The sequence below is a fragment of the Rhamphochromis sp. 'chilingali' genome, assembly GCF_963969265.1.
Source record: "Rhamphochromis sp. 'chilingali' genome assembly, chromosome: 22".
In the NCBI taxonomy this organism is placed as follows: Eukaryota; Metazoa; Chordata; class Actinopteri; order Cichliformes; family Cichlidae; genus Rhamphochromis; species Rhamphochromis sp. 'chilingali'.
This window is the reverse complement of record NC_137950.1, coordinates 25,205,345-25,228,181: the sequence shown is the minus strand read 5'-3', so window position 1 is coordinate 25,228,181 and position 22,837 is coordinate 25,205,345. Positions and strand designations below refer to the sequence as shown.

General features: G+C 41.1%; 1 protein-coding gene across 48 annotated transcripts in view; it reads right to left on the bottom strand.

The window, feature by feature from the left end:
* The window catches only part of LOC308390310 (ankyrin-3-like), a 177,868-nt gene that overhangs the window by 9,586 nt on the left and 145,445 nt on the right, over positions 1-22,837 (bottom strand). For 33 of the 48 annotated variants that reach the window (XM_080872148.1, XM_080872140.1, XM_080872145.1 and 30 more), the window contains 12 exons: positions 22,583-22,737; positions 21,772-21,983; positions 21,411-21,618; positions 20,580-20,676; positions 20,260-20,488; positions 19,588-19,713; positions 18,255-18,377; positions 17,724-17,750; positions 17,031-17,115; positions 5,923-5,997; positions 4,114-4,245; positions 3,816-3,959 (listed from right to left, as the gene is read on the bottom strand). In XM_080872148.1, the coding sequence (XP_080728274.1) occupies positions 3,816-3,959; positions 4,114-4,245; positions 5,923-5,997; positions 17,031-17,115; positions 17,724-17,750; positions 18,255-18,377; positions 19,588-19,713; positions 20,260-20,488; positions 20,580-20,676; positions 21,411-21,618; positions 21,772-21,983; positions 22,583-22,737 (1,613 nt within the window). The other 15 variants (XM_080872166.1, XM_080872132.1, XM_080872154.1 and 12 more) reach the window with 10 other exon arrangements.

Sequence of the window (22,837 nt, the reverse complement as noted above, 5' to 3'; positions counted from 1 at the left end):
AGATTTTACAGTCTAGGTTTAAAGAGGAGGAGATGTTTATGAAAAGAGAAAGGGCAAATGCTTGGAAATACTAAAAGTCTAGACTCTATAATTTCCAAGTTCTAATACTAAAGTATGCGGTTTTGTGACCCTGTCCATAAAACCTGCATGTGCTGTTCTGTAGATCGCTCCATGAAAGTCCCATCCTTACCATGTGCACTTGTGCCTCTGTGATGCGCACTGAATCTCCTCCAGTCTATCATAAAAATGAGTCTATCTCAAATCATTTAGGCAAAATGACTAAAGTTGCATCTCTCCTCACCAAATCAGATGAGGAGAGATGGTGATTTTGTTATTTCTTCCTTTTTAATCCACTATTTGCTGGTGAAACATGGCTTCCTCGAAGTTCCCCCATCAGAACTCGTCATCCTTCTAAGACATCTAAAGGATGCCTGATCCTGTTCCCCAGGATCAATCTCACATCTGTGGTGAATCTTTTAATGTGAGCGGCCGACGCATTGCCAGCATTTATGCGTGTGCGTGGTGCAGTATGTCTTAATTACCTTGTGGTTGTGTCATATTTTTGGGGGGAGGCAAATACATTAGCTACTCAAGTTTTTCCTGTTCTTTGTACATTCATACCTGCTCTTTTGTCTCTAGATTGTTGGTGAAAAACTCTCATCACCAATGATGTTAAACTCAAAAGGTCATGTAGGCTCAATCTGCAAGTTTGAGGTTCATGCTGAAATCACAGTCAGCGGTCAGAACGACTTTCATGGAGCGATCTAAAAATGGCAGCCAGTTGAAAGCGGTCTGGTGGTGCACAAGGACGGGATGTCGAAATCTGATTAAATTCAGATCAAGTATGGTTTCTGGACAAAGTTGCAGAACCTGATAACACCTCACATCAGATTTCTTACTAAAAGGAAATTACACAGTATGTCACAATGTTTAGACTGTTTCATGGAAAAAGATCCTGAATGTTTCACATCGAAAAGTTCAGAAGAAAGGCCATGATTCACATTTGCCAAACCAAACAATAACTTCTCAACCTTACAGTGATTTTTTAAGACTTGATAGTCTTTAAGGTTTGGTTTGGCAAATGTACACTGGGTTAAATGAGCTTTACTGTTAAGAGACTCCCCTGGAGCACTTCTATGCCATGGATAAGAGCGTCTGAAATGGGCCTTGACAGCAATTAGCTCTCAGTGTCATCCAGCTTGCGCAGAGGCTGACAAGAGCGATCTTAAACTCTCACCAAAGAGCTGTAAGATTGCTATGTTCCTCCACAACCTGTAGAAAGCTGTTAGTAATGACAGACTGTGCTGTTCTAGTCTTATTCTACTCAACTGCAAGGGTGGGAGCAGAAGCTATGACTGGATCCTGAAGCTGCTGAGGTTAGCAAAAGGTAGCCATTGGTGGGAAGTAGCTGATTAGTGCTGCTCAGTAGACAAGGGCATTTGCTGTGGAAATTAGTCACTCAGAAGCAAGAGGAAGAGGAGGATGAAGAGGCAGGGAGTCTGCTGGTCTCAAAGCAGAGGAAGCTACAGTGGAGCGTAGAGGCTGGAGGCTCGGAGGAACCAGGAGATGACAGGTATCACACATAGCTAACAGCAGTGACACAGAAGCATTAGTATACACTGTACACTTTGAAAAAAGGCGTTTCATTTTCAACTCATCTGTGAGTGCCGTGTGGAACAGAGCACATCCAGATCAAAATGTGCAAGTCATCAAAAAAAAAAACAAAACACTTCTGGATGTGTTGAAAAGGCTTCGCCCATTTAAAGAGTGTTAGAAGTGTATTAATGTGAGTCAACAACAACACAGCAGGCAGCCCTTCACACAAAGCCATAGCCATGCATTTTGTTAATCTACTTAAGTCGGTTCCCCAAGAAATCATCTTTGCAAAAAGATCACCTCAGCTCTGTTGTTATTCAAGGTAACAGCCGATCCTTGTGTTAAGATGACTTCAAGAAAACCTAATTAGACAGACTGGAAATGAGACCATTTCAGAATTTTGTTTTAAAGTGCCAAAGCAGACTCTAAACTCGTCTACTGAATCCAGAGAAGAGCTTATTTGGCTTTACTTAGTGCGTGTTATCTGCTTTTTTTCTTGAAGAAGTAAAGAACAGTAGTGGAAAGATTAATTTTATTCCATTCATAGCAATGGTTCTGTAAAATCCATGGTAAAAAGTTGGCATTGGATTTGGCGGCAGAAGTTAATAATTAGTCATCATTACTCATGTTCCTTAAATAAAAACTGGCAGTCGGTTAATAGAGCTGCAGTAATAGCCAGGGACAAAAGACAGGCTAGAGAAATAAAAAAGCATTATTACTGCTGAATATAATTGTGCTGTTTAATATTGTTATTGACTTTTACATGCTTCTCTTTTCAGTCCTTTGATACTATGTGGCGGTTGTTGAGTTGTCAAATGGATTGGGTGTCTTGAGCCTGCAGTGCTGCTCCCCGTATCCATCCCTTGACTCTACCCCTGTTTTATGAAGCTTATGCTTAGGTTCAATAAGGAAGATCTGTAATCACTCATCTGCATTCCTGGGTGTTCAGCTTTTTTTCTGTTTACATGTTTACGCTTTCCCACACTGTCAATCTCAGTACTGACATCATTTCTCTAGTACGATCATTTTCTTGTCATCCTACCTTTTAGACTCTCTTTCATGCAACCCACCACCTCCCCATCTCCACCGCAGTCAGAGCTCTATTTAAGCCTTAGTCTTCATCTTCACTACCATCAGTGTCTAGACTCCAGGGGGTCCTGTCCTAAATCCATCACCGCTGGGATTTTCTTCTGCTATGATGGGTCATCAGAGTCTAATCACCAAATACATGAATTTCTCCATCTCAATAAATCATGTTAAATTCTTCCAAGTAATCTCTCCTTATTGAAATTTAGTTATCTAAAGATATATTAACAGTGTGTTTTAACTGTGGAAAACAGTCAAATTTATATAAAAAATAAAGCATTTTCATTTGAAATGTATTTGAGAACATATCTGCAATGTGAGGAGGGAAACAGCACATTGTGGTAAAAGTTCTGAAATGGCCTTCAATGTGTCTGTCAGAGTCACAAACTGCTGCCATACTTCATTTTCATACAAGAGGAAAGAGAGAAATACAGAAGAGGGAGAGAAAAGGGTCTGCCATAGTGCTTAAAGCAAGCATGCCATTGTTAAAAATTGGTTGTTATGATTATGTTTTCATGTTTTCTCATGTCATGGCTGTGTTTAATTAATAAAAACACACATAAACATAACTATTGTTAAACCAAATTACAAAGCAGTGCCCTGCCCCATCTGAAAAAATCATTTCAAGATTTCAAGAAAATGCATTTATCAGCGGGGACAGAGGCGGCATTCATTTCCTTCATCATGCTTTTGTACATCTGACAAAAACAATGAAACATACTAAAAGTTTCATGCACCCAAAAATGGTACAGAGTTTCCTGCGCTTAATTAAAATCAATAATATGGGAACGAATTTCTATCAATCTGTCACTTGTCATTAATGTTCCAAAGACTGAGTGCTATGAACGAATTGCACTGGCCTGTGTTGGTGAACGAACAAGCTGACTGCTCAATAAACACGGCTCCAGTGCGTTTACTACCTGACGGTCCATTATCTGACATGAACTCAATGAACCTGCTGGAGCGTTCATTCACTTTGGTCATTAACTTCCACAGTTTAGTCAAGCCTGATTGGTTCAATATTTATTTACGCAGTCATGTCCGACTGCCTCTGGCTGAGAGAGGTGGTGAAGAAGGGTGAAGGGATAGACTGAGAGATAGACTGAGTTCAGCTAGGGTGGGCTACACTTTACCATCGGACTGATCCGGGAATACTGCGTTATCATCGGCAAAGCAGCGTGTGCCTGAAATGTTACCGTAGTCAAATATGGGCCCTTCCAGCAAAGTCACAATATCCAACCGATTGATCTTAGTCAGCACCGCGGTTAAAGCATCCGCTGGGGAGGAGAGAGACAGGAATTGATTCATAAGGTGATGTTGTGGCATCGCAAACATTGATAATGTCCTTTTATTGATTCGTTTTATCATAAACCAGCAACTGAAATATATATGAGTATGAAATACAGCAGCCATATCTACTTCTGTACTTACTTGTGGCATTTTTACCGTCCCTGTGCACCCATTTCTTTAGGAGCATGAAGCTCTGTGCCGTCAGGGAATTGGGGTTTTCCACTCTGATCAAGTTGATCTCATCCACAGAGAAATCCAGCTCCCTGGCCAGCTCTGTAACAGCAGCATATAGATAGCTGAATTGCAGGGCTGGAGTTCCACAACAGGACATTTCTGCAGCACCATTATTGACCACCAAAGTTACATGTTTTGTTTTATCTGATCTTTCAGCCATCCATTCCCATGAGAGAAATTCAAACATGTTGAGGATGTTGAGTGCCATTAATTATATATATATTTTTTAAAATTGAGCTATTGCTCTCTTTCTTGTTCTCTCTTGTTCCCTCTTTTTAACCAGTCAGCATTCAAGCTATGCACAACATCATCCATGTCAAGCTGACACAACGTGTTGTTGGCTTTCTGGAGAACTGCCTGCAAGCATGATGCCACTGCCATTCCCAGCATTTACACCTGTGGTATGAATGTGGGTGGTGTGCTTCTGTTGCTCTGCAGTTTTGCTGCACCTGATGCCATCAGTGCCATGCATCGCTTCCTTCTTTTTTGTAAAGTTAAATCATTGTGAGACAATAGCTGATCATTTCACTTTATCACTATTTACTGGCATGCATGCCAAAGCCTGCTCAAACGTGACTGGAACTCATACTACAAACAGAAAGCAGACAGAAAACGTGTCCCTAGCTTCCAGATCTGGCATGTTCATATGAAGATATCTGTTTATAGAGATTGCTCTCCAGTTGATAAATCTGACAGTATCATGCCTAACAAAGGGAAATGTGTAGAAATGCAAAAACAAATGCAGCAACAGTATTTAGCTAGAAAATGCGTGTGGCGAAAGTGGCATTTTGAATTAGTTTTCATGTTTGCACCACTTACATCTGATCTGGGCCCATGTTACAGGTTACACTTGATTGCCTACAAAGCAGGAGGTGAGGGATGTGCTGATGCACTGATTAAACTGCAGCACCGAAATGAATTACTGCCAAACAATGTGTCAGACACAGTCTGCAGCTAATGAAGGACTAGAATCACGACTCTAAATCTAAACCCACGAGAAACTAATGTTCAGCAGGTCTGATGGTTCACTGCAGCTCTGCAATTGGAACACACATTAAATATGGATTAGATTCCTTCTCTCAGCTGGGCACTCATTCAGCGGACATACGTTTGCAGTGCATTCACAGCCAGTCGTACAAATGCTGGTAGGCGTGGGGAAAGTGCTGCAGTGCAGGCGGCCGCAGGGGCCACGCCCTAATCGCTGCTCAAGTAAAATATACACCTGCTATTCCTCTAAAGATACACTCAAATATAAAGATGTATCAAAGCTTTATGCTCCTTAAAATCAATGAAGCTTTTATTGCTTTATATATTTTCTTCACCGTTTCAAATCCTAGTATCTCCTACATGTATTCAGCAGTTAAGTATCTTCAAAATTTGAAAAACATCCAAACATGAGAAGTTTTTTAGTTATTTTTTGTTATATGCTATGTACCGATGATGCTGTAGTATTATGTGGCTATAAATATCACTGCAGTACTGCTCAGTTGAGACATTTTTACAGTATACGTCCACCAGGTGGCAACAAACCCTTAAAAACTGACACATAAGAGTCCGTTTCAGTCCAGATCATTCCTTCAGCCTTAAAAATTCTCACATTTTATGATAATCATTTTTCTTACATCACTTTGTGGTTCTGTTTGGCTTAATTTTTACACAATGTGAAAGTAAACAAACAAACAAACAAACAAAAAACGGAGATGTGTTCAAACTCACCAGTCCAACTGAGTCCAAGGTGGTCAGCTACTATCGCCATGCGGAGGTCTGTTCTCTCACAGGGACTGTGAGGGCCTGTGCGAGGAAGCAAGGAAGGGTAGGGTACAAACAGTTAGTGTTATGTAATGACAGAAATTTCCAAATGAATCACATGTGGTTCTCAGTGAGAGACACACACAGAGACTCAGAGAATGTAATGAAAGAAACAGATTGGGATTGTGAACTTTAAGTTTGTCTGTTTTGGACCTTTCACCTTGATGTAACCTGCTAAATAACTACTTAATGAACATTTGTTTTTAATGCAGTGTTTATATTAAACCAAACAAAGAAAGACCAACTTTAGCTCACTGTCCCATGTCCCACTTATAAGAAAAAAAGAGATTTTCTGGCCTGACAAACCTCAACGTTCTGTTAAGAAACTAAATGCTTATTTAGGATTTTTTCTGCTCTTTTGATGAAAACTGGATGAGAAGGAATCCAATACTATCTGTCTGTTTGGTATTAATTTACTCAAAGTCCATGGTTTACTTAGCTTAACACAAAACCTACCACAATTGCTGAAGCTCTCCAATGAGATGTTTTAAGGGCTATATTCTACAGCTTTTTCATTTCATTTCCAGACCTTGTGTGGGCCTCCACATCATCTGTACCCAGGGATGGGAAACATTTGCACAGTTTTGATTATGCAACCATTAAAAGAAGTAACTCTAATGATATCTACATTTAAAAAGAAGTATTAAAACGTACAACTATAATGAAGCATTAATTGATTACATTTTGATCAGTTCTTTAAAATATGACAACTGACCAATTAGATGCACCCTTCATTCCAACCCGTCGTGGCAGATGGCTCCTCCTCACTGAGCCTGCTTCTACTCTGAGGTTTCTTTCTGGCAAAAGGGAGTTTTACCTTCCCACTGTTGCCAAATGCTTTTTCATAGGGGGTCGGCTGATTGTTGGGATTTTCTCTGTATTGCTGTAGAGTCTTTACCTTACTATGCAAAGTGCATTGAGGCAAATTCAACTTTGAACCAATCAAATTTCTTTTTGCGAGGACAGAAGACGCTCCTTGCTGGCCATTAGAAGGAATGCAGGTGTCAAGCCCTTCCACACTGACAATACTTTGCAGACCTGTTCTTTTATATTAAATCTATTTTCTTTAGTTCAGTGTGCTAAATATTAGGTCTTAATGTAACGGAATCATTATATTAACTACTTTTAGGCTTACGGGTGGCTGATAACATCAAGGGGAATCAAAGATTTGAGAATCTGTGAGGCCAGAAAAATCGTCAATGACATTTTTACACTAATAAGTTTGATATTTAGTAGTATTAGTTTCTGTAATTAGAGTTCAGAGTATCACATAACTAACCACAAACAATCTACCATCAAGCAACATTCCCACTCACTGATAAAAACAATTCATAGCTTAAACTTGAAATCAAAAGCAATCTAGCTACGACAAAGTGCCAGTGGCTGACTACACTGACATGCCCTTGTGTAGCTGTCATTCAAGTGATTGTCAAGTTCAGCCGATGTATTGTTTTCACAGTGATTTCACAGAGCAAAAGTACCACCAAACATATCTACAAACCAGGCAAGCAGATCAAAACAAACACACCTTCATATTTCCCCAAAACATTCTCGATCTCAGACACATCTAGAGTGGAGGTGAGTGCTGTGGTGTTGTGTCATGTGGGTAGGTGGAAAGCTAACTTTGTCTTATTGTGAAAGAAATGTACACTCACAAACTTAGCCTCCCAGAAGTGCTTTTGCAACCATTTATGACAACTAAAAGGTGCTTCCTGATACTGAAATTTAATCGCTTGTACCGGTTTCTATCCAAAGACCTTGCTTTTATAAAGCTCTGTCCACCAGAACAGTACTTCTATGATGTTATTAAGTGATATCCTGTTTCCTAAAATAACTAAAACCTTAAATTATGTGAAAGTCTTCTGCTCTACCGACAGATTCTCCATGTTGTAGCCTCTATCTGAACAAATCAGACAGCACAGGACACATAAAAAGAATGACAGGAAGAAGAAATGACGGCTACATTACAAAGTCACATCACAAGCACCCACAACAGCTGCATGCATCTCATAGAGAGAAGGGTAAAGTATAACAAGTTTTTAGAAAGAGTTTACAAACTAGTCTCGTTCTCCGTGACAGGAGCGGGGATTGGTTGATCAACCTGACTCCCTTCCTCCTTCTGCTCTTGCTCCTTCCCTCCAAGTGTCCGCCTACTTTTCCTCATGCTCCTCCTCATCCTCTCACTGCTGGCCTGCTCAACCTCAGCTCTCACATCTATAGGAGATGATGTTGATGTAGTGGTGCTGGTGGAGGTGGAGGTAGAGGTGCGTGAAGGGCAGGGACTTCTAGAAGCTCTAGATGGTTGTGACAAGGAAGTGTTCCTGGTAATGCTGAGGCTGCAGCTCTCTTCGTCCTCAGTGGGCAGTGTTTTCCCCTCTAACTTTGCTTCAGCCTCCTTGGAAATGGTTTTGACCAAAGACTTGACTATCTGGCTACTGACAGACTTTGCTTTAAAACATTTTGACACTGAGCTGTTCTTTTTCCCCATCTCTTTTGTTGTACTTCTACTGGCGGTTTTTATCAAAATGGGTTTGCTTTTAGTTAGCTGCTTACCATCCCTGGCAGAGTTATTGCTCCTACCCCTAACTGTAGATTTAGTACTGACCTGCTTCTGCTCTTGCAAATAAGACGGGTATTTAATGGCTTTTAATACTGGAATTTTCGACCTTGGTAATAAAGTCTTAAAAGGATCTAATCGTTCCCTGATTTTAAGTAGTCCATGTTTCCTAAGTAGGACTTTATCATTTTTTTGTGACTTGTCTTTCGTCACTGGCTGACTATGACTGCATAGTTTTTGGCAGGGTACCCTCAGCGGTAACCTGGACTTGAATATCTGGCTTTTGACCTTTTTGGCTTCAGTGTTTATTATTGCTACATTAGAAAAACCCCTGCCTTCACTTCTGCTTTCATCTAACTGGCTGAAGGAAGCTTCGATCCTGCTGACCTCTTGCAGAGTGGATCTTAAAGACGACAACACATTGTACATGACACTGCCAGTCTGAAAGACATCTGAATGGTACTCGGGGATATTGCTACTGATATTGTCGCTCGATGTTTGCAAACTTCTAATCTGTTGCGAAGGTGCAGAAGAATAATCTGTGCTTTGGTAAACTGTGTTTTGAAACTCCGAGGTACATGCCAAATTATCCGTCTGTTTCGACTTATCTGGAGTAATGTTTGATGCACAAAAATTAAAATAATCTGTGTAATTTGATGTTACATGGTAAAAACTATCTACATTTGCCCCTGAGGTTTTGTCTTTACAATGATCAAAGGTGCTTGGTGTTCCACTTTTAGCAGTGCTATTTGAGGCACTGGATGTTTTATCAGATGACAGGTTGAATTCAGTTCTAAAAGTGGAGAATTTAGGCTTGGTGTTACAGGATGAGTTTGTGCATGTGCTATAACTGCTAGCCTGATTTGATATTTCTAGTTGGACAGTAGTAGTCTGAATGGGTACATGGGGGACTGAGAAGGTATTTGTGGGTTCCTGAATATAAAACTGCTCCCTCCCATCTACTTCAGTGTCCCTGACCCTGTACCTGCCCGCTGCGTAATAATGCTCACCAATCTGAAAAAACTGGAGCCTCTCCTCCACCATGTCCCTCTTGCTCATGTCAATCGCGCCACTGCGTGTCATCTCAAACATCTTCCCTTCATGGAAGGGGAATGGATTTGGCTCGCTCGTCGGCGTGCTATCATCCGTTGGAGTTCGGGCTGGGGTAGTGTCTGGTGTTGTGGCCTGGGACTGGTCGTCAACTGCCAGTCCAAAAGGCTTAGGCTCACCATTGTTTCCCCGTGTCCCTCCCATATCAACGACTTCTTCTCCACCTTTACTGGGCCAAGGGTCAAAGTCCAGCCCTTTGGTGGCAACAGTCTTAAAAGGAGAATTAAACTCCTCTTCTATCTTATAACTAAAGTAAGTGTCTGAAAACCCCTCTTTATCTGAATGTTTTTGTTCCTGACTTGTAGCTCCATCTTTACTAACACCATCAGTCTTTCCACCATTTGAGGGTATCTCTTTGCCAATAATATCCTTTTGACATTCCTCTGGGGTTTTTTCCTCTTCAATAACCTCCAGTTTAGTCTGGGGAAAAGAGCGATCAGAGGACCTAAATGTATCTGTTGCCCAGACATCTCTCCGGCTGTCTGGAAGACCAAACAGCCGTAAGTCTGCCTGCTCACACAGGCCATCATCCTCATCTTGGAGTTCATATCCATCGAGGGAGTCTATTTCTGTCGCATCAGTGTCATGAGAAAATTCAGCCGTGGTAGCAATTGAACAGTCTGTAATTGACTGGTCATTTCCATTTTGTTCACATTCATAGTCCTCTCCTTTGCCATTTGAAACTTTTGAACCATTACTAGAACCATTAGTGCCATTGGTGCCACCATTGGGCCCATTTCCATTTTTGTCATGTTTTTTGGATTTAGATGCCTTTTCCTTCTCTTTCTTTTTGTCCTCCTCCTCAGAAACTTTAGAAGTGAATTTCTTGCAAGGAATGGGTTGGAAGATTGATTCATCATCCTCTTCATCAGCATTTGACTGACTGTCATCTGCCCCAGGGGGCACTGGGGATGGGGGCTGTATTCGTATAATTGGCTCGATCAGGAAATGCTTGTCATGTTCTTCCTGCAAATTCACCTCCATCATTTCCGTCTCGGTCTCGGAAGAAGCACAGGAACCTTTTCTCTCTGGGTCTGACATTTCTGAACTTGAGTCCAGAGGAGGAGGGGGAGGGAACTCAATATATGCAATACCTTTGTCTTTTGATGCTTGTTGCTTCTCCTGTCCTGTTATTTCGTCATGCATGCCAGTAACTCTTTCATGTTGGTTTAAATTGCTGACGCTCAACTCGTGTTGATTATCAGTTTTTATTTCTTCCTTATTGGCATTAGCTATGTCTGCTTGGGTAGAGTAAATACTGGTTTTACTTTCTGGTAGGGCCTCTTTAAAAGAGAAAACCTTGCCCTGGTCATCTCCCTCTGATTCCTCAGATACCTCCATGATGGGGCTTGGTTTCCCTGGCAAGAATCCCATAAAGCCATCAGGGGTCCTGCATGTGAGATCATAGCTGACCTCCTCCGAGCTGGGAGTCTCTGGTGTAATGGGACTTTTTCCCGAGCTGTCAATGAAAGAAACCTGCTCTAGTGTGTCATCATCTGGGCTTATGGGGCTTAGGGCTAAGTTTGATTTTTGTTTGACATTGTACAGTGCTCCTTTAGCTTCCCTCTCTGCCTGTCTACCCACCTGAACGCCAACATAAACAGGTAATGTTTTTATGCCTTTGAAGTTCTCTCTGGTTGTTGTAGCAGCTGGAGGTGTAATGGCTTTCTCCAACATTTCTATGGGGCTAGGAAGGTTATTGGAATTTGAATCTTTGGGTGCATTATCAAGAATTTCAAAGGTTAGATCTGTTTTGGCTGGGACTGTCTCATGACTTTGTACTTTGGTTTTAGGTAGTGTTGGTATCTGTGAGGGTCTAGTTATTGTTGGTTTCTTAGTGAGGTCATTATCTAAAGAGAGGGATGTATTTCTAACAGGAATTTGAGATTCTGTCTTTTTTCTAAGATTTTTATTTAGTGTTTCCTCTGCATCCTTTTTGAATAGCTCAGTTATAATTTCTTTGGAAGCACTTTCACTTTTTGTAACTTGTTGGTATTTTTTACTGTCAGTGGCTTTTTCTGGAATTTTAGCACTGTCAGGAATTATAGGTGATTGAGCTTTCTGACTTTTATTGCTTTCTTTAATTGCCTGAGTTGCACTGGATGGACTAGCCTTCCCTTTAGTGCCTACTTTGTCTGTCTTTGTTTCAATGATTTGTACAGAGGCATCTGGGATGTTTTTGTTAGGTGGCTTGTCTAGTTTGGGGACTTTTGGGCATGCTGATATCAAACCAGGTTTACTTCCATTTGTGTCCTTCTCAGCATCCTTTTTTGGGCTTACTTCTTCTGAAGTTTCAGATGCTTTAGACACTTTTCCTCCTGCAAAAAACTGATAAACGGGAAGTTTGCTCTCCTGCAATTTCTTTATTGACGGTTTTGGCTGTACTGGAGGAGGAATTTTGGCTGGACTAGACTGACTTTGACTAACTTTTTGAGCCTCCGATTCAAACTTCTTTCTCACTTCACTCACTTTGGATGTTGATTTTACATGAGCAGGAGAGGAGGGTTCAGACACACAGGACTTTGTCTGTTGTTTGATTTTATCCTCACTAGTATGAGAGAGAACAGTTTTCTGTGGGCTGCTTGGTAGACTAGAGCTTTTCTTTTCAGCTGCTGTGGTGCTGCCAAACATTTTACCAACTGAAGGCTCCCTGAGTTTGCTTTTACTGAACACCTCTTCTGCTTTGGGTTTCTGCTGGGTTTTCTCTGGACTGCTGCTGGGTGAGCTAGGCCAGGACCTGGGATCCTTGAGCTCTCGCTTTATAGGCTTTTTCTCAGGAGACTGAAGCTCATCATTGAGCTTTTCCGTTTTATCACGGAAGAACTGTGAGACCTCACTGAGTTTTTCTTCAGCTTCCTTTACAGTTTGGTCCACCCTATCCTCATAAAGTAACTTATCCCTGCTCCTGTCATGTTTATCCTCTGTAAAACGCATCCAAACTGCATGTTTAGGGCTGCCCTGTTCTGTGGAGTAATGGAGCACTGTTACCTTATCAAACTGAGATGGATCATCCCTGTGCAGGAATTTAGCAGATTTAGGAGACCCATCTTTTGATGCCTTTGAGACAAACTCTCTTTTGGGGCTTCCTTGCTGTTGACTTGCACCCTCAGTGCTACGGCTACTACTTTCTTCAGTACCCAGGTGGCGGATTTTGTCACAAACCAGTGCTGAATCCTCTGTGTCAGAGTGGCTCAGTGATGCCGCATCAAGTTTTTCAGAGAGAAGCATTTTCTCAGCAAACCTGTACGACTCGCCTCGGATCTCTGATAGCTCATCATCACAGTATTCTATGGACTGCTGGCTCAACAATTTAAGTGCTTTATATGAATCATCTGCTATGAGTTGAGCAGAACTCGGACGACTGTCTTCTTCCTGTGACACCGGCGTATTAACACGAGATGTTTCCAGAAAGGTGGGCAGGGATTCTTCAACAGCAAGCTCCTCTTCTTCTTGTTGGGCTTCATCATAATCAGTCAGTTCCTTTATCCCCCGATCACCTTTGTAAACATAAAGCTCTGGGTGTTTCTTGGTTTCCCTGATAATGACCTCAGTCGGTTCTGCAGTGCTGTGGCCCTTCTCAATATGAACCTCAATTATCCTTTCAACTTTGGGTTTGGATTTAACATCTCTGTCAAGAAATCTAGGAGTGAGCTCATCACCTTTGACAGAATCCTGGCTAGCTTTGTGTTCAAAAAGACCTGCGAAATCTTTAGATGGATCCCTACCTGACTGGAAAGCTTTCATGATATCTCTAACTGACATTGCCTCCTCTATCATCTCTGCACCATCAGTCAGTTGGGGCTTATGATAAACCATTCTGGTAGTAGTAGTAATGTGGGTTTCCTCTTTAAGACACATGCTTTTCATTGAGTCATCTTCGGGCATTTTCATCTGTAGGGCTTTGCTGGAGCTTGCTGAAATTGCTTCAGGTGGTTCTATGGCAGGGAGAGCAGTTGCAGCCTCTTCCATTAGTCCAGGCTCACAAAGCTCATCAGGCTGCTCATAGCTCCTAATATGGACTACTTCAGTCCTGGTCTCTGTTACGCAGGGGGGGATAGGGGAATCTGTGAATAAAGGCTTAGGTCCTGTGCTCTCTGCACTTTGGGGAGCAGAGGGTGTCTTTTCACTCCTGGTCTCAAACCCACTGTCTGACAGAGGACTCTTATCCTGCTCATGAGACAGATCCTCTGGCGATTCCAATATAGTGTCCGACCCTTGATATGACTCAGCAAGTTTGCTTAGGTCCTTCTCTGAGGGAGATCTGAGCATGCCTGAAACTGGTGGAGGCATTTTGAGTTTGTGCTCCTGTATTGACATGGATGGCTTGAGAACACGTTTCTGTTTCTCTTCCCCATCTCTTTTTGCCTCTTCCTCATACTTACATTTCAGCTCTGCCATTTTTGAGAGAGAGCTAGCACCGATATCATTTGTTAAAAAGTCTACTACTTTAGCCAAGTCTAACTCTTTGCTTGACTGGTGCTTAAGTAAAAGTGTGTGTTCATCAAAAGGAGGGTAATAGTCTGAGATGGCACTTCTTTGTGCCTCTTCAATCTCATCTTTGGAAAATTCTTCCCATTCGTCCTCTGAGGCTCTTTCTTTAGCTTCACTAATGATATCTTTCTGTAATATCTCACTGACTTTGACTAAATCTTCTTTTACTTTCTCCACCAGAGTATATGGCTCCTCTTCCTCTAACTTAGTCTCTTTGGGAGTGCCAGTATGTGAAGTTTGGACAGTTTTAGCTGCAGTCTGTGTGTCTGTCTGCAGAATAGCTGTCATCCTAATCAGATCTTGTTTCATGTCTGCTACATCTTTCAATATCTCCTGGTTAGAAGCTGCAGTCGGGTGGATGATGGGTGGTGTGATAAATGGAGGGGATTTTAACTGGGAATTTATTTTTGTTGTAGTAACACAGGAAGACAAAGAGGAAGATAGAGATGATGAGGTGCGAGAGGAGTCGGGAAGAGCCATCTTAAGAGACCCAGGTCCTGGTTTGGCAGGGGTCTCTGGGATGACATTAACCAGTGAATAGACAGGCACAGTCATTGTATTAGACGAAACTGCCGTGTTTGGGGAGGCAGCTACAGATCTCAGAGAACCATAAGCAGAGCTTGCTGTTGCAGATCTACGCGAGGACGACAGTGACTTAAGAGTACCGTAGCCTGAGACAGAGTACGAGTCTATAGCCTCATTTATGGCTGCGCTGACACCAGAGGTTGCTGCCTGGGTGGTGGCCTGGATCCTCTCTTGAAGGCTGCTACTTCTCTCTGAAATAAGGCGTGAAGAAGGGGAGGATGGAGTGGACGAAGAGGATGGATATTTTACAGGTGAGACAGATCCATTCATCATGGACAATTCTGAAGAAGCAATGGTTGTTTGGCCAGTGGAAGAGAGAGATGAGATGGATGTCCTCCCTCCACGGGATGAGAGTGTTGAGTCTACAGAGGTTTTCAAAGAGGACAGACTGGAGATGCTTTTAACAGAAGACAGGGTATGCGCCCCTGCATCTGTCACAACTGTGGACCCAAGGGCAGTTTTAAAAGGTAGATTAGAACTGTACATGCTGTACGATGTCTTTGGTGATGCTGTAGAAGGAACAGGAGCTGGAGACCTTTCTGGTATATAACCATTGGGCATTGAGTGAAGTGGAGAAGTCCTTGATGTATATGCTGAAGCAAGACTTTTGATAGAAGCTGGATCAGTGGCAGGTTTGCATGGACTTCCAGAGGACACAAGGCTGGTAGATCCCTGGACAGGGTACTGACCCTGCTGGACTACAGTTTTAATGGGTGAGGGCATAGTCCTGTAAGAACGGATGGGGGATGAGGACGCTATGTCACTGGCAGATTTGACTGGGGATGACAGGGTAAGCGCTGGTGGAACTTTTATAGTTGTGGGACATGCAGCTGATGGGGCTGAGAGGGGCCAAGTAGATTTCAGTGGAGAAGCAGCTGGTGAGGCTGCCGGTGAATCGGTAGAGATGAGGGCACCCCCCATTCCGACGGGCCTTGTTTGGCCAGGGACGGTAATAGGAGCAGTCGACCATGGTGGGCAAGGTCTGGTTGGAAAGATAGGTTTGTGAGGGTAACCAGCAGGCAATGCTCTTGTTGCTGCGCTTCGTTCAACTGCTGTTTCTTCAGGTGAATTCATAGAAACAATGATGAAGAAGGAATGGCAAAAAAATAACAACAAAAATGCAGAACAGTAAAGATAAACAGAAAATCATGTTGGGGAAGGTAAAGGAGAAAAAAATGTGAAAGAAGAGGAGATCAGAGGAGGAAGAGTTGGTCAGTAAAACAGTCCTAGTATTAAATAAGGAACAATAACAGTTACAGTTACAGACTAAAGATGGCGTAAAAAAAACAAACAGCTGTGTTCCTGTGTGATTTCTGTTTGGCAGATGAATCAAAAAACAGCAAAAACAACAGAAGAAATAAACAGAAGAGAGCACACACAGCAGCAAAGTAAATTTCCAAAGACAATGGCGTAGACCAACAACTGACAACAGAAAAAATGGCAAGACAAATGCACCAGGATAAGCACAAAAACAACTTCTCTCTTTGGACTTTAGAAACTCTAATATCAACATTTGGGTACTGGCTCTAATTTCAATCCGCTTTTTTAAGTGCCTTTTATCTGTTTGGTCCAAAAAGTACATGATGACAGATTCCTCAGACAATTTAGAAACTGTGATCCAACAGAGCCAATGGCTGTTGAAGGTTCCATTTTCATTTTCTCTTAAAACAAATATGACAAAATGTGTTTTCCAAGACTAAAGTTTTGGCCCATTTTGTCATGCAGCATCAAATTGGTGACAAGCAAAGACTGTGGTAAAACTTAAAATGAACACCTGAAAGAAAGCCAAACTCAAGACCTCTGACATGCATTTTTGTCCCACACAAAACTGCTACTTCATCACAAAGCCAAAAAGAGCTTTAAACTCAGAGGGGACAAAAGAAATACAGAAAATTTTTTACTTTGACCTCCATCCAAAATGCCTATTACCATGGTGCTGGTAAGTCAAAGAAAAAATTTGACTTGTATAACACAGCAGTGGAAATCAACCCAGAAGAACAACAACTCACAATGTGGGCAAGCATGGCACAGAAACTCAAAACCACTTACTGACCCATGCAAAAATATATACCACTTTGTAAACAAGCATGTGGACAGTGCGTGTCATGTAGGATGAGAAATAATGCATTTGCACATTAAATAAGTCACACCGATCTACATATCGATTACGTATTTTACAGGTTAATTAAAGCTGTTAATTAACTAACTTATCCACGAAACTTGGCATAATTAAATTCATTACAGGGTTTGTTAGTGAAGATGTCAAACTCACTCAGTGCAGGCTCGGCCAGATAGCTGTAGCGCTTACGTAAGGCTAGGGATGCAAAGGTATGACGTTGTCGATCTGGCTTTTCAGTCTGCAACAATAGCAAACAACACAAAAACCTATCAGTTCTAGGTCACCCTACATTGACTATTGCTGCCAAATGAGCAACAACTGGACCTTGCAATGTCAAATTAAAGCAAACCCTTCAGTCTGCACTGACATTAAATACAAAGCCCATATATGACTGCAAAATATGGCACCACCAACAACTCCTTAAAGAGTATTCAAGAGGTTTTAATCTTCTATTTAGGAAGTGCTAATACTATTTAGATTAAATGTGCCAAGCTAGTCTTTTAGCTTGAGTTTGTCAAGCTAAGCCTACAAACTATCTACTGCACGTACTTAAAAATGAAAATAATGAGTTTGGAGCTAGTGTTAATACATGCTAAATCTTAAGAACAAGTAAACTCTAGAGCCATTTGTATCACATACTATAGAACGCAAGGGATAAGGAGTGGACACAAGACAAGTAGTTTTTCATTTCTACCATATATCATGCAAAACTGAGCAGCTAAAAGTTGCTTTGAAGAAGCCTGTAATGCCCTTATAGAAGTGGAAAAAATAAGGCTATGAGAGCAGAGCAGGGCCACTATAGGTCTAGCGCAGAGGACAACACAGGGTGGGGAGGGTGTGGTTTACCTCATCCTCGGCATCTGACTCCGTTTCCTGGTTCCCAAGATGCATTGCAGGAACAGGGGGAGTAACATAATGGAAAGCAGGGGGAAAAGAAACAGGGGGTGAAAAAGGAGTGATTGACAGAAGCTCCAACTCAGAAGAGAGCCACTTAAGCAAAGGAAAAAGCAAAAACCCAAAAAATAAAAACAGACCAAACAAAAAAAAAAAAAAAAGAGCATAAAGCGCCAACATTCAGCAGCAAAATGAAGCCACGAAAAGCCAGCCTGATAACTAAAAACCATTGCACACAAGCCCTCAGCCAAAAAGCATCCAAATCAAAAGGCGAGTAGGAACAAAATGAAACAGCCAATGACAAGAATCCACTGTAGATGTAACCGATATACACAGAGAGAAGCTTTAAACAGATAAAAGACACAGTGGCGGCAATTTGGCCAAAGTCTTTCTGTCTTTCATCTATCTGGGGCTGAAACTACCCTAACCATGAATATGGTTATGGATGTGACAACAGAGAATGGTGGGTGTATGCTACCTTACCTTTTTCACTGCGGGAAGCGTGATGTTCAGGTTGCACACGGCAGTTTGTGGAAGGCCTTTCATGATCTTACATTCTTTCAGGAAAGTGAGACGACCACACGGCTCTTGACTGGGATCTCTGACCTACAGTGAGAAAATGGTTCTTTTTGAACTCCTTACTTTTACAATGTGGTAGTTACTGCAGATTTACTTTAATATAAATATATATACACCGGTACATTTTTTTTTATCAGCACTAGGGTATTAGTGGTATATACTTTATTTGCCTTTATGCCTAGAAACTATCTACAAACAGGCCAAAATTGCCCATTTTTACCTTGTATGCACCTAGAACACCTTATAAAGGAATCTTATCATTTTATTTTCACAAAAACACGTAATTAAATACACAAAAATGTTCACATCCAATGGGAGGAGGAGTAGAAATGGGGATCGGGATGGTCCATGGTCTGTGGGGGAATCTCTTTTTGTGTCAACTGGTGCAAATTCATGTGAATTTTCCTTGATTTGCATCTTTCCATAGACTTTATATGTAATCAACATTTGGTCAATATACTTCCACCTGACCAAATTCTCATCTGTTATGGTGCTTTTATAAGAGGAAAAAAGGTTCACCAGTAGCCTTCCAGGATTGACCCCTGGAAGTCTAATGGATATGCCAACACAAGAAATTTTAACCAAACTCATGAAAGCTTATTCATAAATTCAGTAAAAAAATATTTGTATTCACTATTCCTGGGTGTTTGGGCTTCGCTTCAACTTTCCAACAATTTTGTTTCTCAATTTTTATTTTTACATCTGCTTTTTATGAGCCAATCCGCCTCAGTTTGTGCCCTTTAAATCTCAGTGCTCATCTGTCATTCTGCTTTCAACTCATTCATTCATGTGACCTTTATCTCCACCTTATCATGGTCGCATCACCTTTGTTCACCTGTCCACCTGCTTCATCTACACCACCGATTGAAACCATGTTACATCAGATGGAGGAAAGATGCTAAGAAATTGAGTGTAACATAAAAAATAGTCACACTTTTCTGCTTTAGTACTGTTCATTTTTGTTACAGTGATGTGGTAAAATAATTAACACAGAAGTGTAGTTTTAACATTAATGATGTGCAAAATGACACAAGAAGAATGATTAATTTAACGACTTTAGCCAGAGAATAGGAACTGGGTTTTGAATATGAATAAGAGCAGTAAAGGCAGTAAACAACAATAGAACTAACTTAACCATTACTGCAGCTTTTACCCTGTATTTGGACTGCACTAAGCCAACATTGTATTCTAGCCTAGCCAAAAGGTGCTGGTGGTGCTGGAGCACATGTTAAGGTACCTTGACGCAGAAAGGCAGACGGTTCTCCTTGAAGGCGTAGAAGTTAAGAACTAACTGCTGACCAGCTTTGGTCAGGGGAGCCAAGTTCCCATAACAATCCACATATATAGGCCGGCCCTCCAGAACCTGAATAAAACAAACAGCATTCATAGTTAACATAAAAATATAAAACAAATTTACAAGAATAGAGATAAAGAAATGTTTCTGTGATAAAGTGTTAAGCACTGAAACTGATTGCACGCTGTCAGACGTTTCAAAAACCTAATGCAGCAATAAATATACATTTATTTTAGTTAACTAAGGAGTGCAAAATTAAATCTTATTTTCTTCCAGTTGATCAAACTATTAAATTCCTTCATTTCTTAACTTTATTCATTTTCTTTTATTCGATTATGTTGTCCTTATCACCACCCTCAGCAGCATTTTCCATTTTCTTTCTAATTTTCCTAATGCTCTAGACATGTGTGTAGATCCAGAGCATTATAATAACCTCACAGAATAATTATAATGCTTTCATCATAATCATTGATACGTTCCAAAAAGTATAAATTTACAGATGACAAAATATTCCATAATAGATTAAACTGTACTACGAGTTATACTTGATAGGACTTGGGGAATAATGAAAGTAAAAGTAACATCAGTTGTATTTACTTCACTTAACCCTCATACCTCTATGTCTTTGCTTCTGGCCACCTCCTCAAAGTTCTCCTGCTGCTCCAGGGTTTTATCCACCTTGTCATCCGTCATACAGAAGCACCTCAGGCTGGACTCCACTGAGTCATTCATCTTAGCAAACACCACAAACTTGGCCATGTAGGGCACACAGATCAGCTCCCTGTAGAGCTGTGTGGCCAGGCCCACCGTCTCTGGTATCTGGTGGCAGTCTGCTAACCAGAACCTGCACAAGAAGCAAGTAAAGTGATCAGTGTTTAAGACAGAGATTAATATATGCATAAATATAAACGTATGACTTGAAAAATTGATCTCACCTGGCAGAAACATTAGTGGTGAAGGAGACACAGTCATTCACAAAGGTGAGAGGAGTTGTGCCTGTGATGTCTTCCCACTGTGCTGGTGATGTACCACCTGGCAGATAATTATCCAGATAAAGTTTAGGAAAAATCAGGCTCTTCTTTATGTCTATTCCACTTTCAACTTGACATGCTTTAAGACATGTAAGATGCAAATGTTATTAAAGTATTGGATAATTACCTAAATGCTATTCATTCACTTTTTGTTAGAAAAATGTGAAATATGATGTTGATCTCAAAAGTTTAACATTTCACAGAAATGTTCATTCTCACTGTGAGTTTTACATTGCACTTATATTACAAATATACATTTGCATATCTAATATTACAAATATCAGATCGGAGAGTCTTGTTTGCTCTAGCAGCCACCGACTAAACATCTACCACGGGTTGTTCATGGCTGAGATATTTCAGAGTTACAGTTAGCACAAGTGGCTTTGCTAGTTAGGTCAGAATTTAAAAGGGCGGTTGTCACCAAGTTTAAGCATTGTGTAGCATTTTCATGTTAAAAGTAGTAAGGAAGGAAGGAATGGGCCTTACTTACTTAAAACAGGTCACAGACCAGAATTATTACACTAATTTTAATCGACAAGAATGTAAAGTAATGAAGCAATGTCCTGTTCTACAATGTTTCTAAATGGAAATATCTAATTCAAACAACAAAGACACGATTTTGTGTAATAATTCTCATTAACAATAAAGAAACATTATTTCAGGAGAAATGCTGACTGGCCCAAATGTTGTTACTTTCAAATATTTCTTCTCTTGGCATCTAAAAAACACATATACCTGTGATGCTACAGAGAAGGCGCAGGGAGGGAGTATAGTCTCCTTTGTAGCCATTTGTAAGCCCCTCCCCTGAGAGGGGCGGGACTGGGATTGTCATGGTGATTGGTTTATGGAACTTCCTTCTTCTTGGCTCCACAGTAACAATGGGGCTGAAGGTTGCTCGATTACCAAGGATTTTCTTCACGGCCTCATCAGGTACTGGCTGAGCCTGGGATAGCAGAGCCAACAGGGAAGGAGGATTTTGTTGTTTTATTTTTGTAGCCTTACTGTACATATATAGTACTGTGTGTGATTTTGTCTATACATCATAAACTCTTGCAGTTAAACTGAAAAAGCAAATGTTTACATCTCTCAAACTCACCTGCAATCCAACCTTGATTTTCTTGGTTAGTGCTCCCTCTGGAAAGGAAGCCTGAACCAATGGGACGCTGCGACTGCACAGAGTCCCGCCCTCTGGTCCCATCTGGTGCGTCTCTTGTCTGATACGAGACACTACTGCAAAGTATTGCGGGAAATCCTTGGTGATAATGCGGCAGATTCTCTTCCTCTCCAGCTCGTTGGGACTGTCCAGTTCTACAGGGAATGAAAAGAAATCAAATAAATGAAATGGGGGAAAAAAGGGAAAAAACGACCTCATGGAGTAAACTTTAAAATCTTTAGTTATTTCACTGACTACAAACACAAGCGCAGTCCCTCAGTATCACATTCTGTAATCACAAAAATGTGCACTTACAGACTTACAAACACTTACAGGCATTTTTCAGATTAAAACCCAGAATGATCTTAAAATCTTGAAATATTTGCCAATGTATGTTCGCTGTACTAGAAGTAGTCTGTGATCAAGCTCGTTTGATGTTTTATCTGATTTCTATGCAATTTAATCAGGTCATTTACTCCATGTGAATTATTTTTGGGTTTCCTCCAAATTAAGCCAAGTATCTCATTATTCGGCACAGAAATCAACCTGTTTGTCATACATATTTTACACGCGCTCCAATCAGCTTGAGCCAGTTATCATCAGGGTGTTGCTTCAGTTTATTTCAGTGTTTGCTCATTAATGCGCTAACTTTTACCACAGCTTGCTCTAAAACAGAAACTGAAGTACTTGCGGTTTAGGTGTTTAGTGCTGCAGATGCTAGCATAGCGAAACAAAGTTAGAACACTTTTTTCACCTTCGTCCATGCCATTGAGGAGCTGATTGAGGTCGTCAGTCTTGCAGTCGTACAGATGCTCCTTCCAGGTTTCTCCGTTCTCACTGCGCAGCAGGATCAGCTCTCTCTCCTGGCCCCGCATCGAGCCAAAATGAGGGATCTCCACTATCACAGGCCTGGTAAGGTATATGTCGAGGAAATATCATTGTTTGACTTTGACTTTGACTGATTGGCATGACAAGTAAGTATGTAAGCCAAAACGAAAGATACCACTCT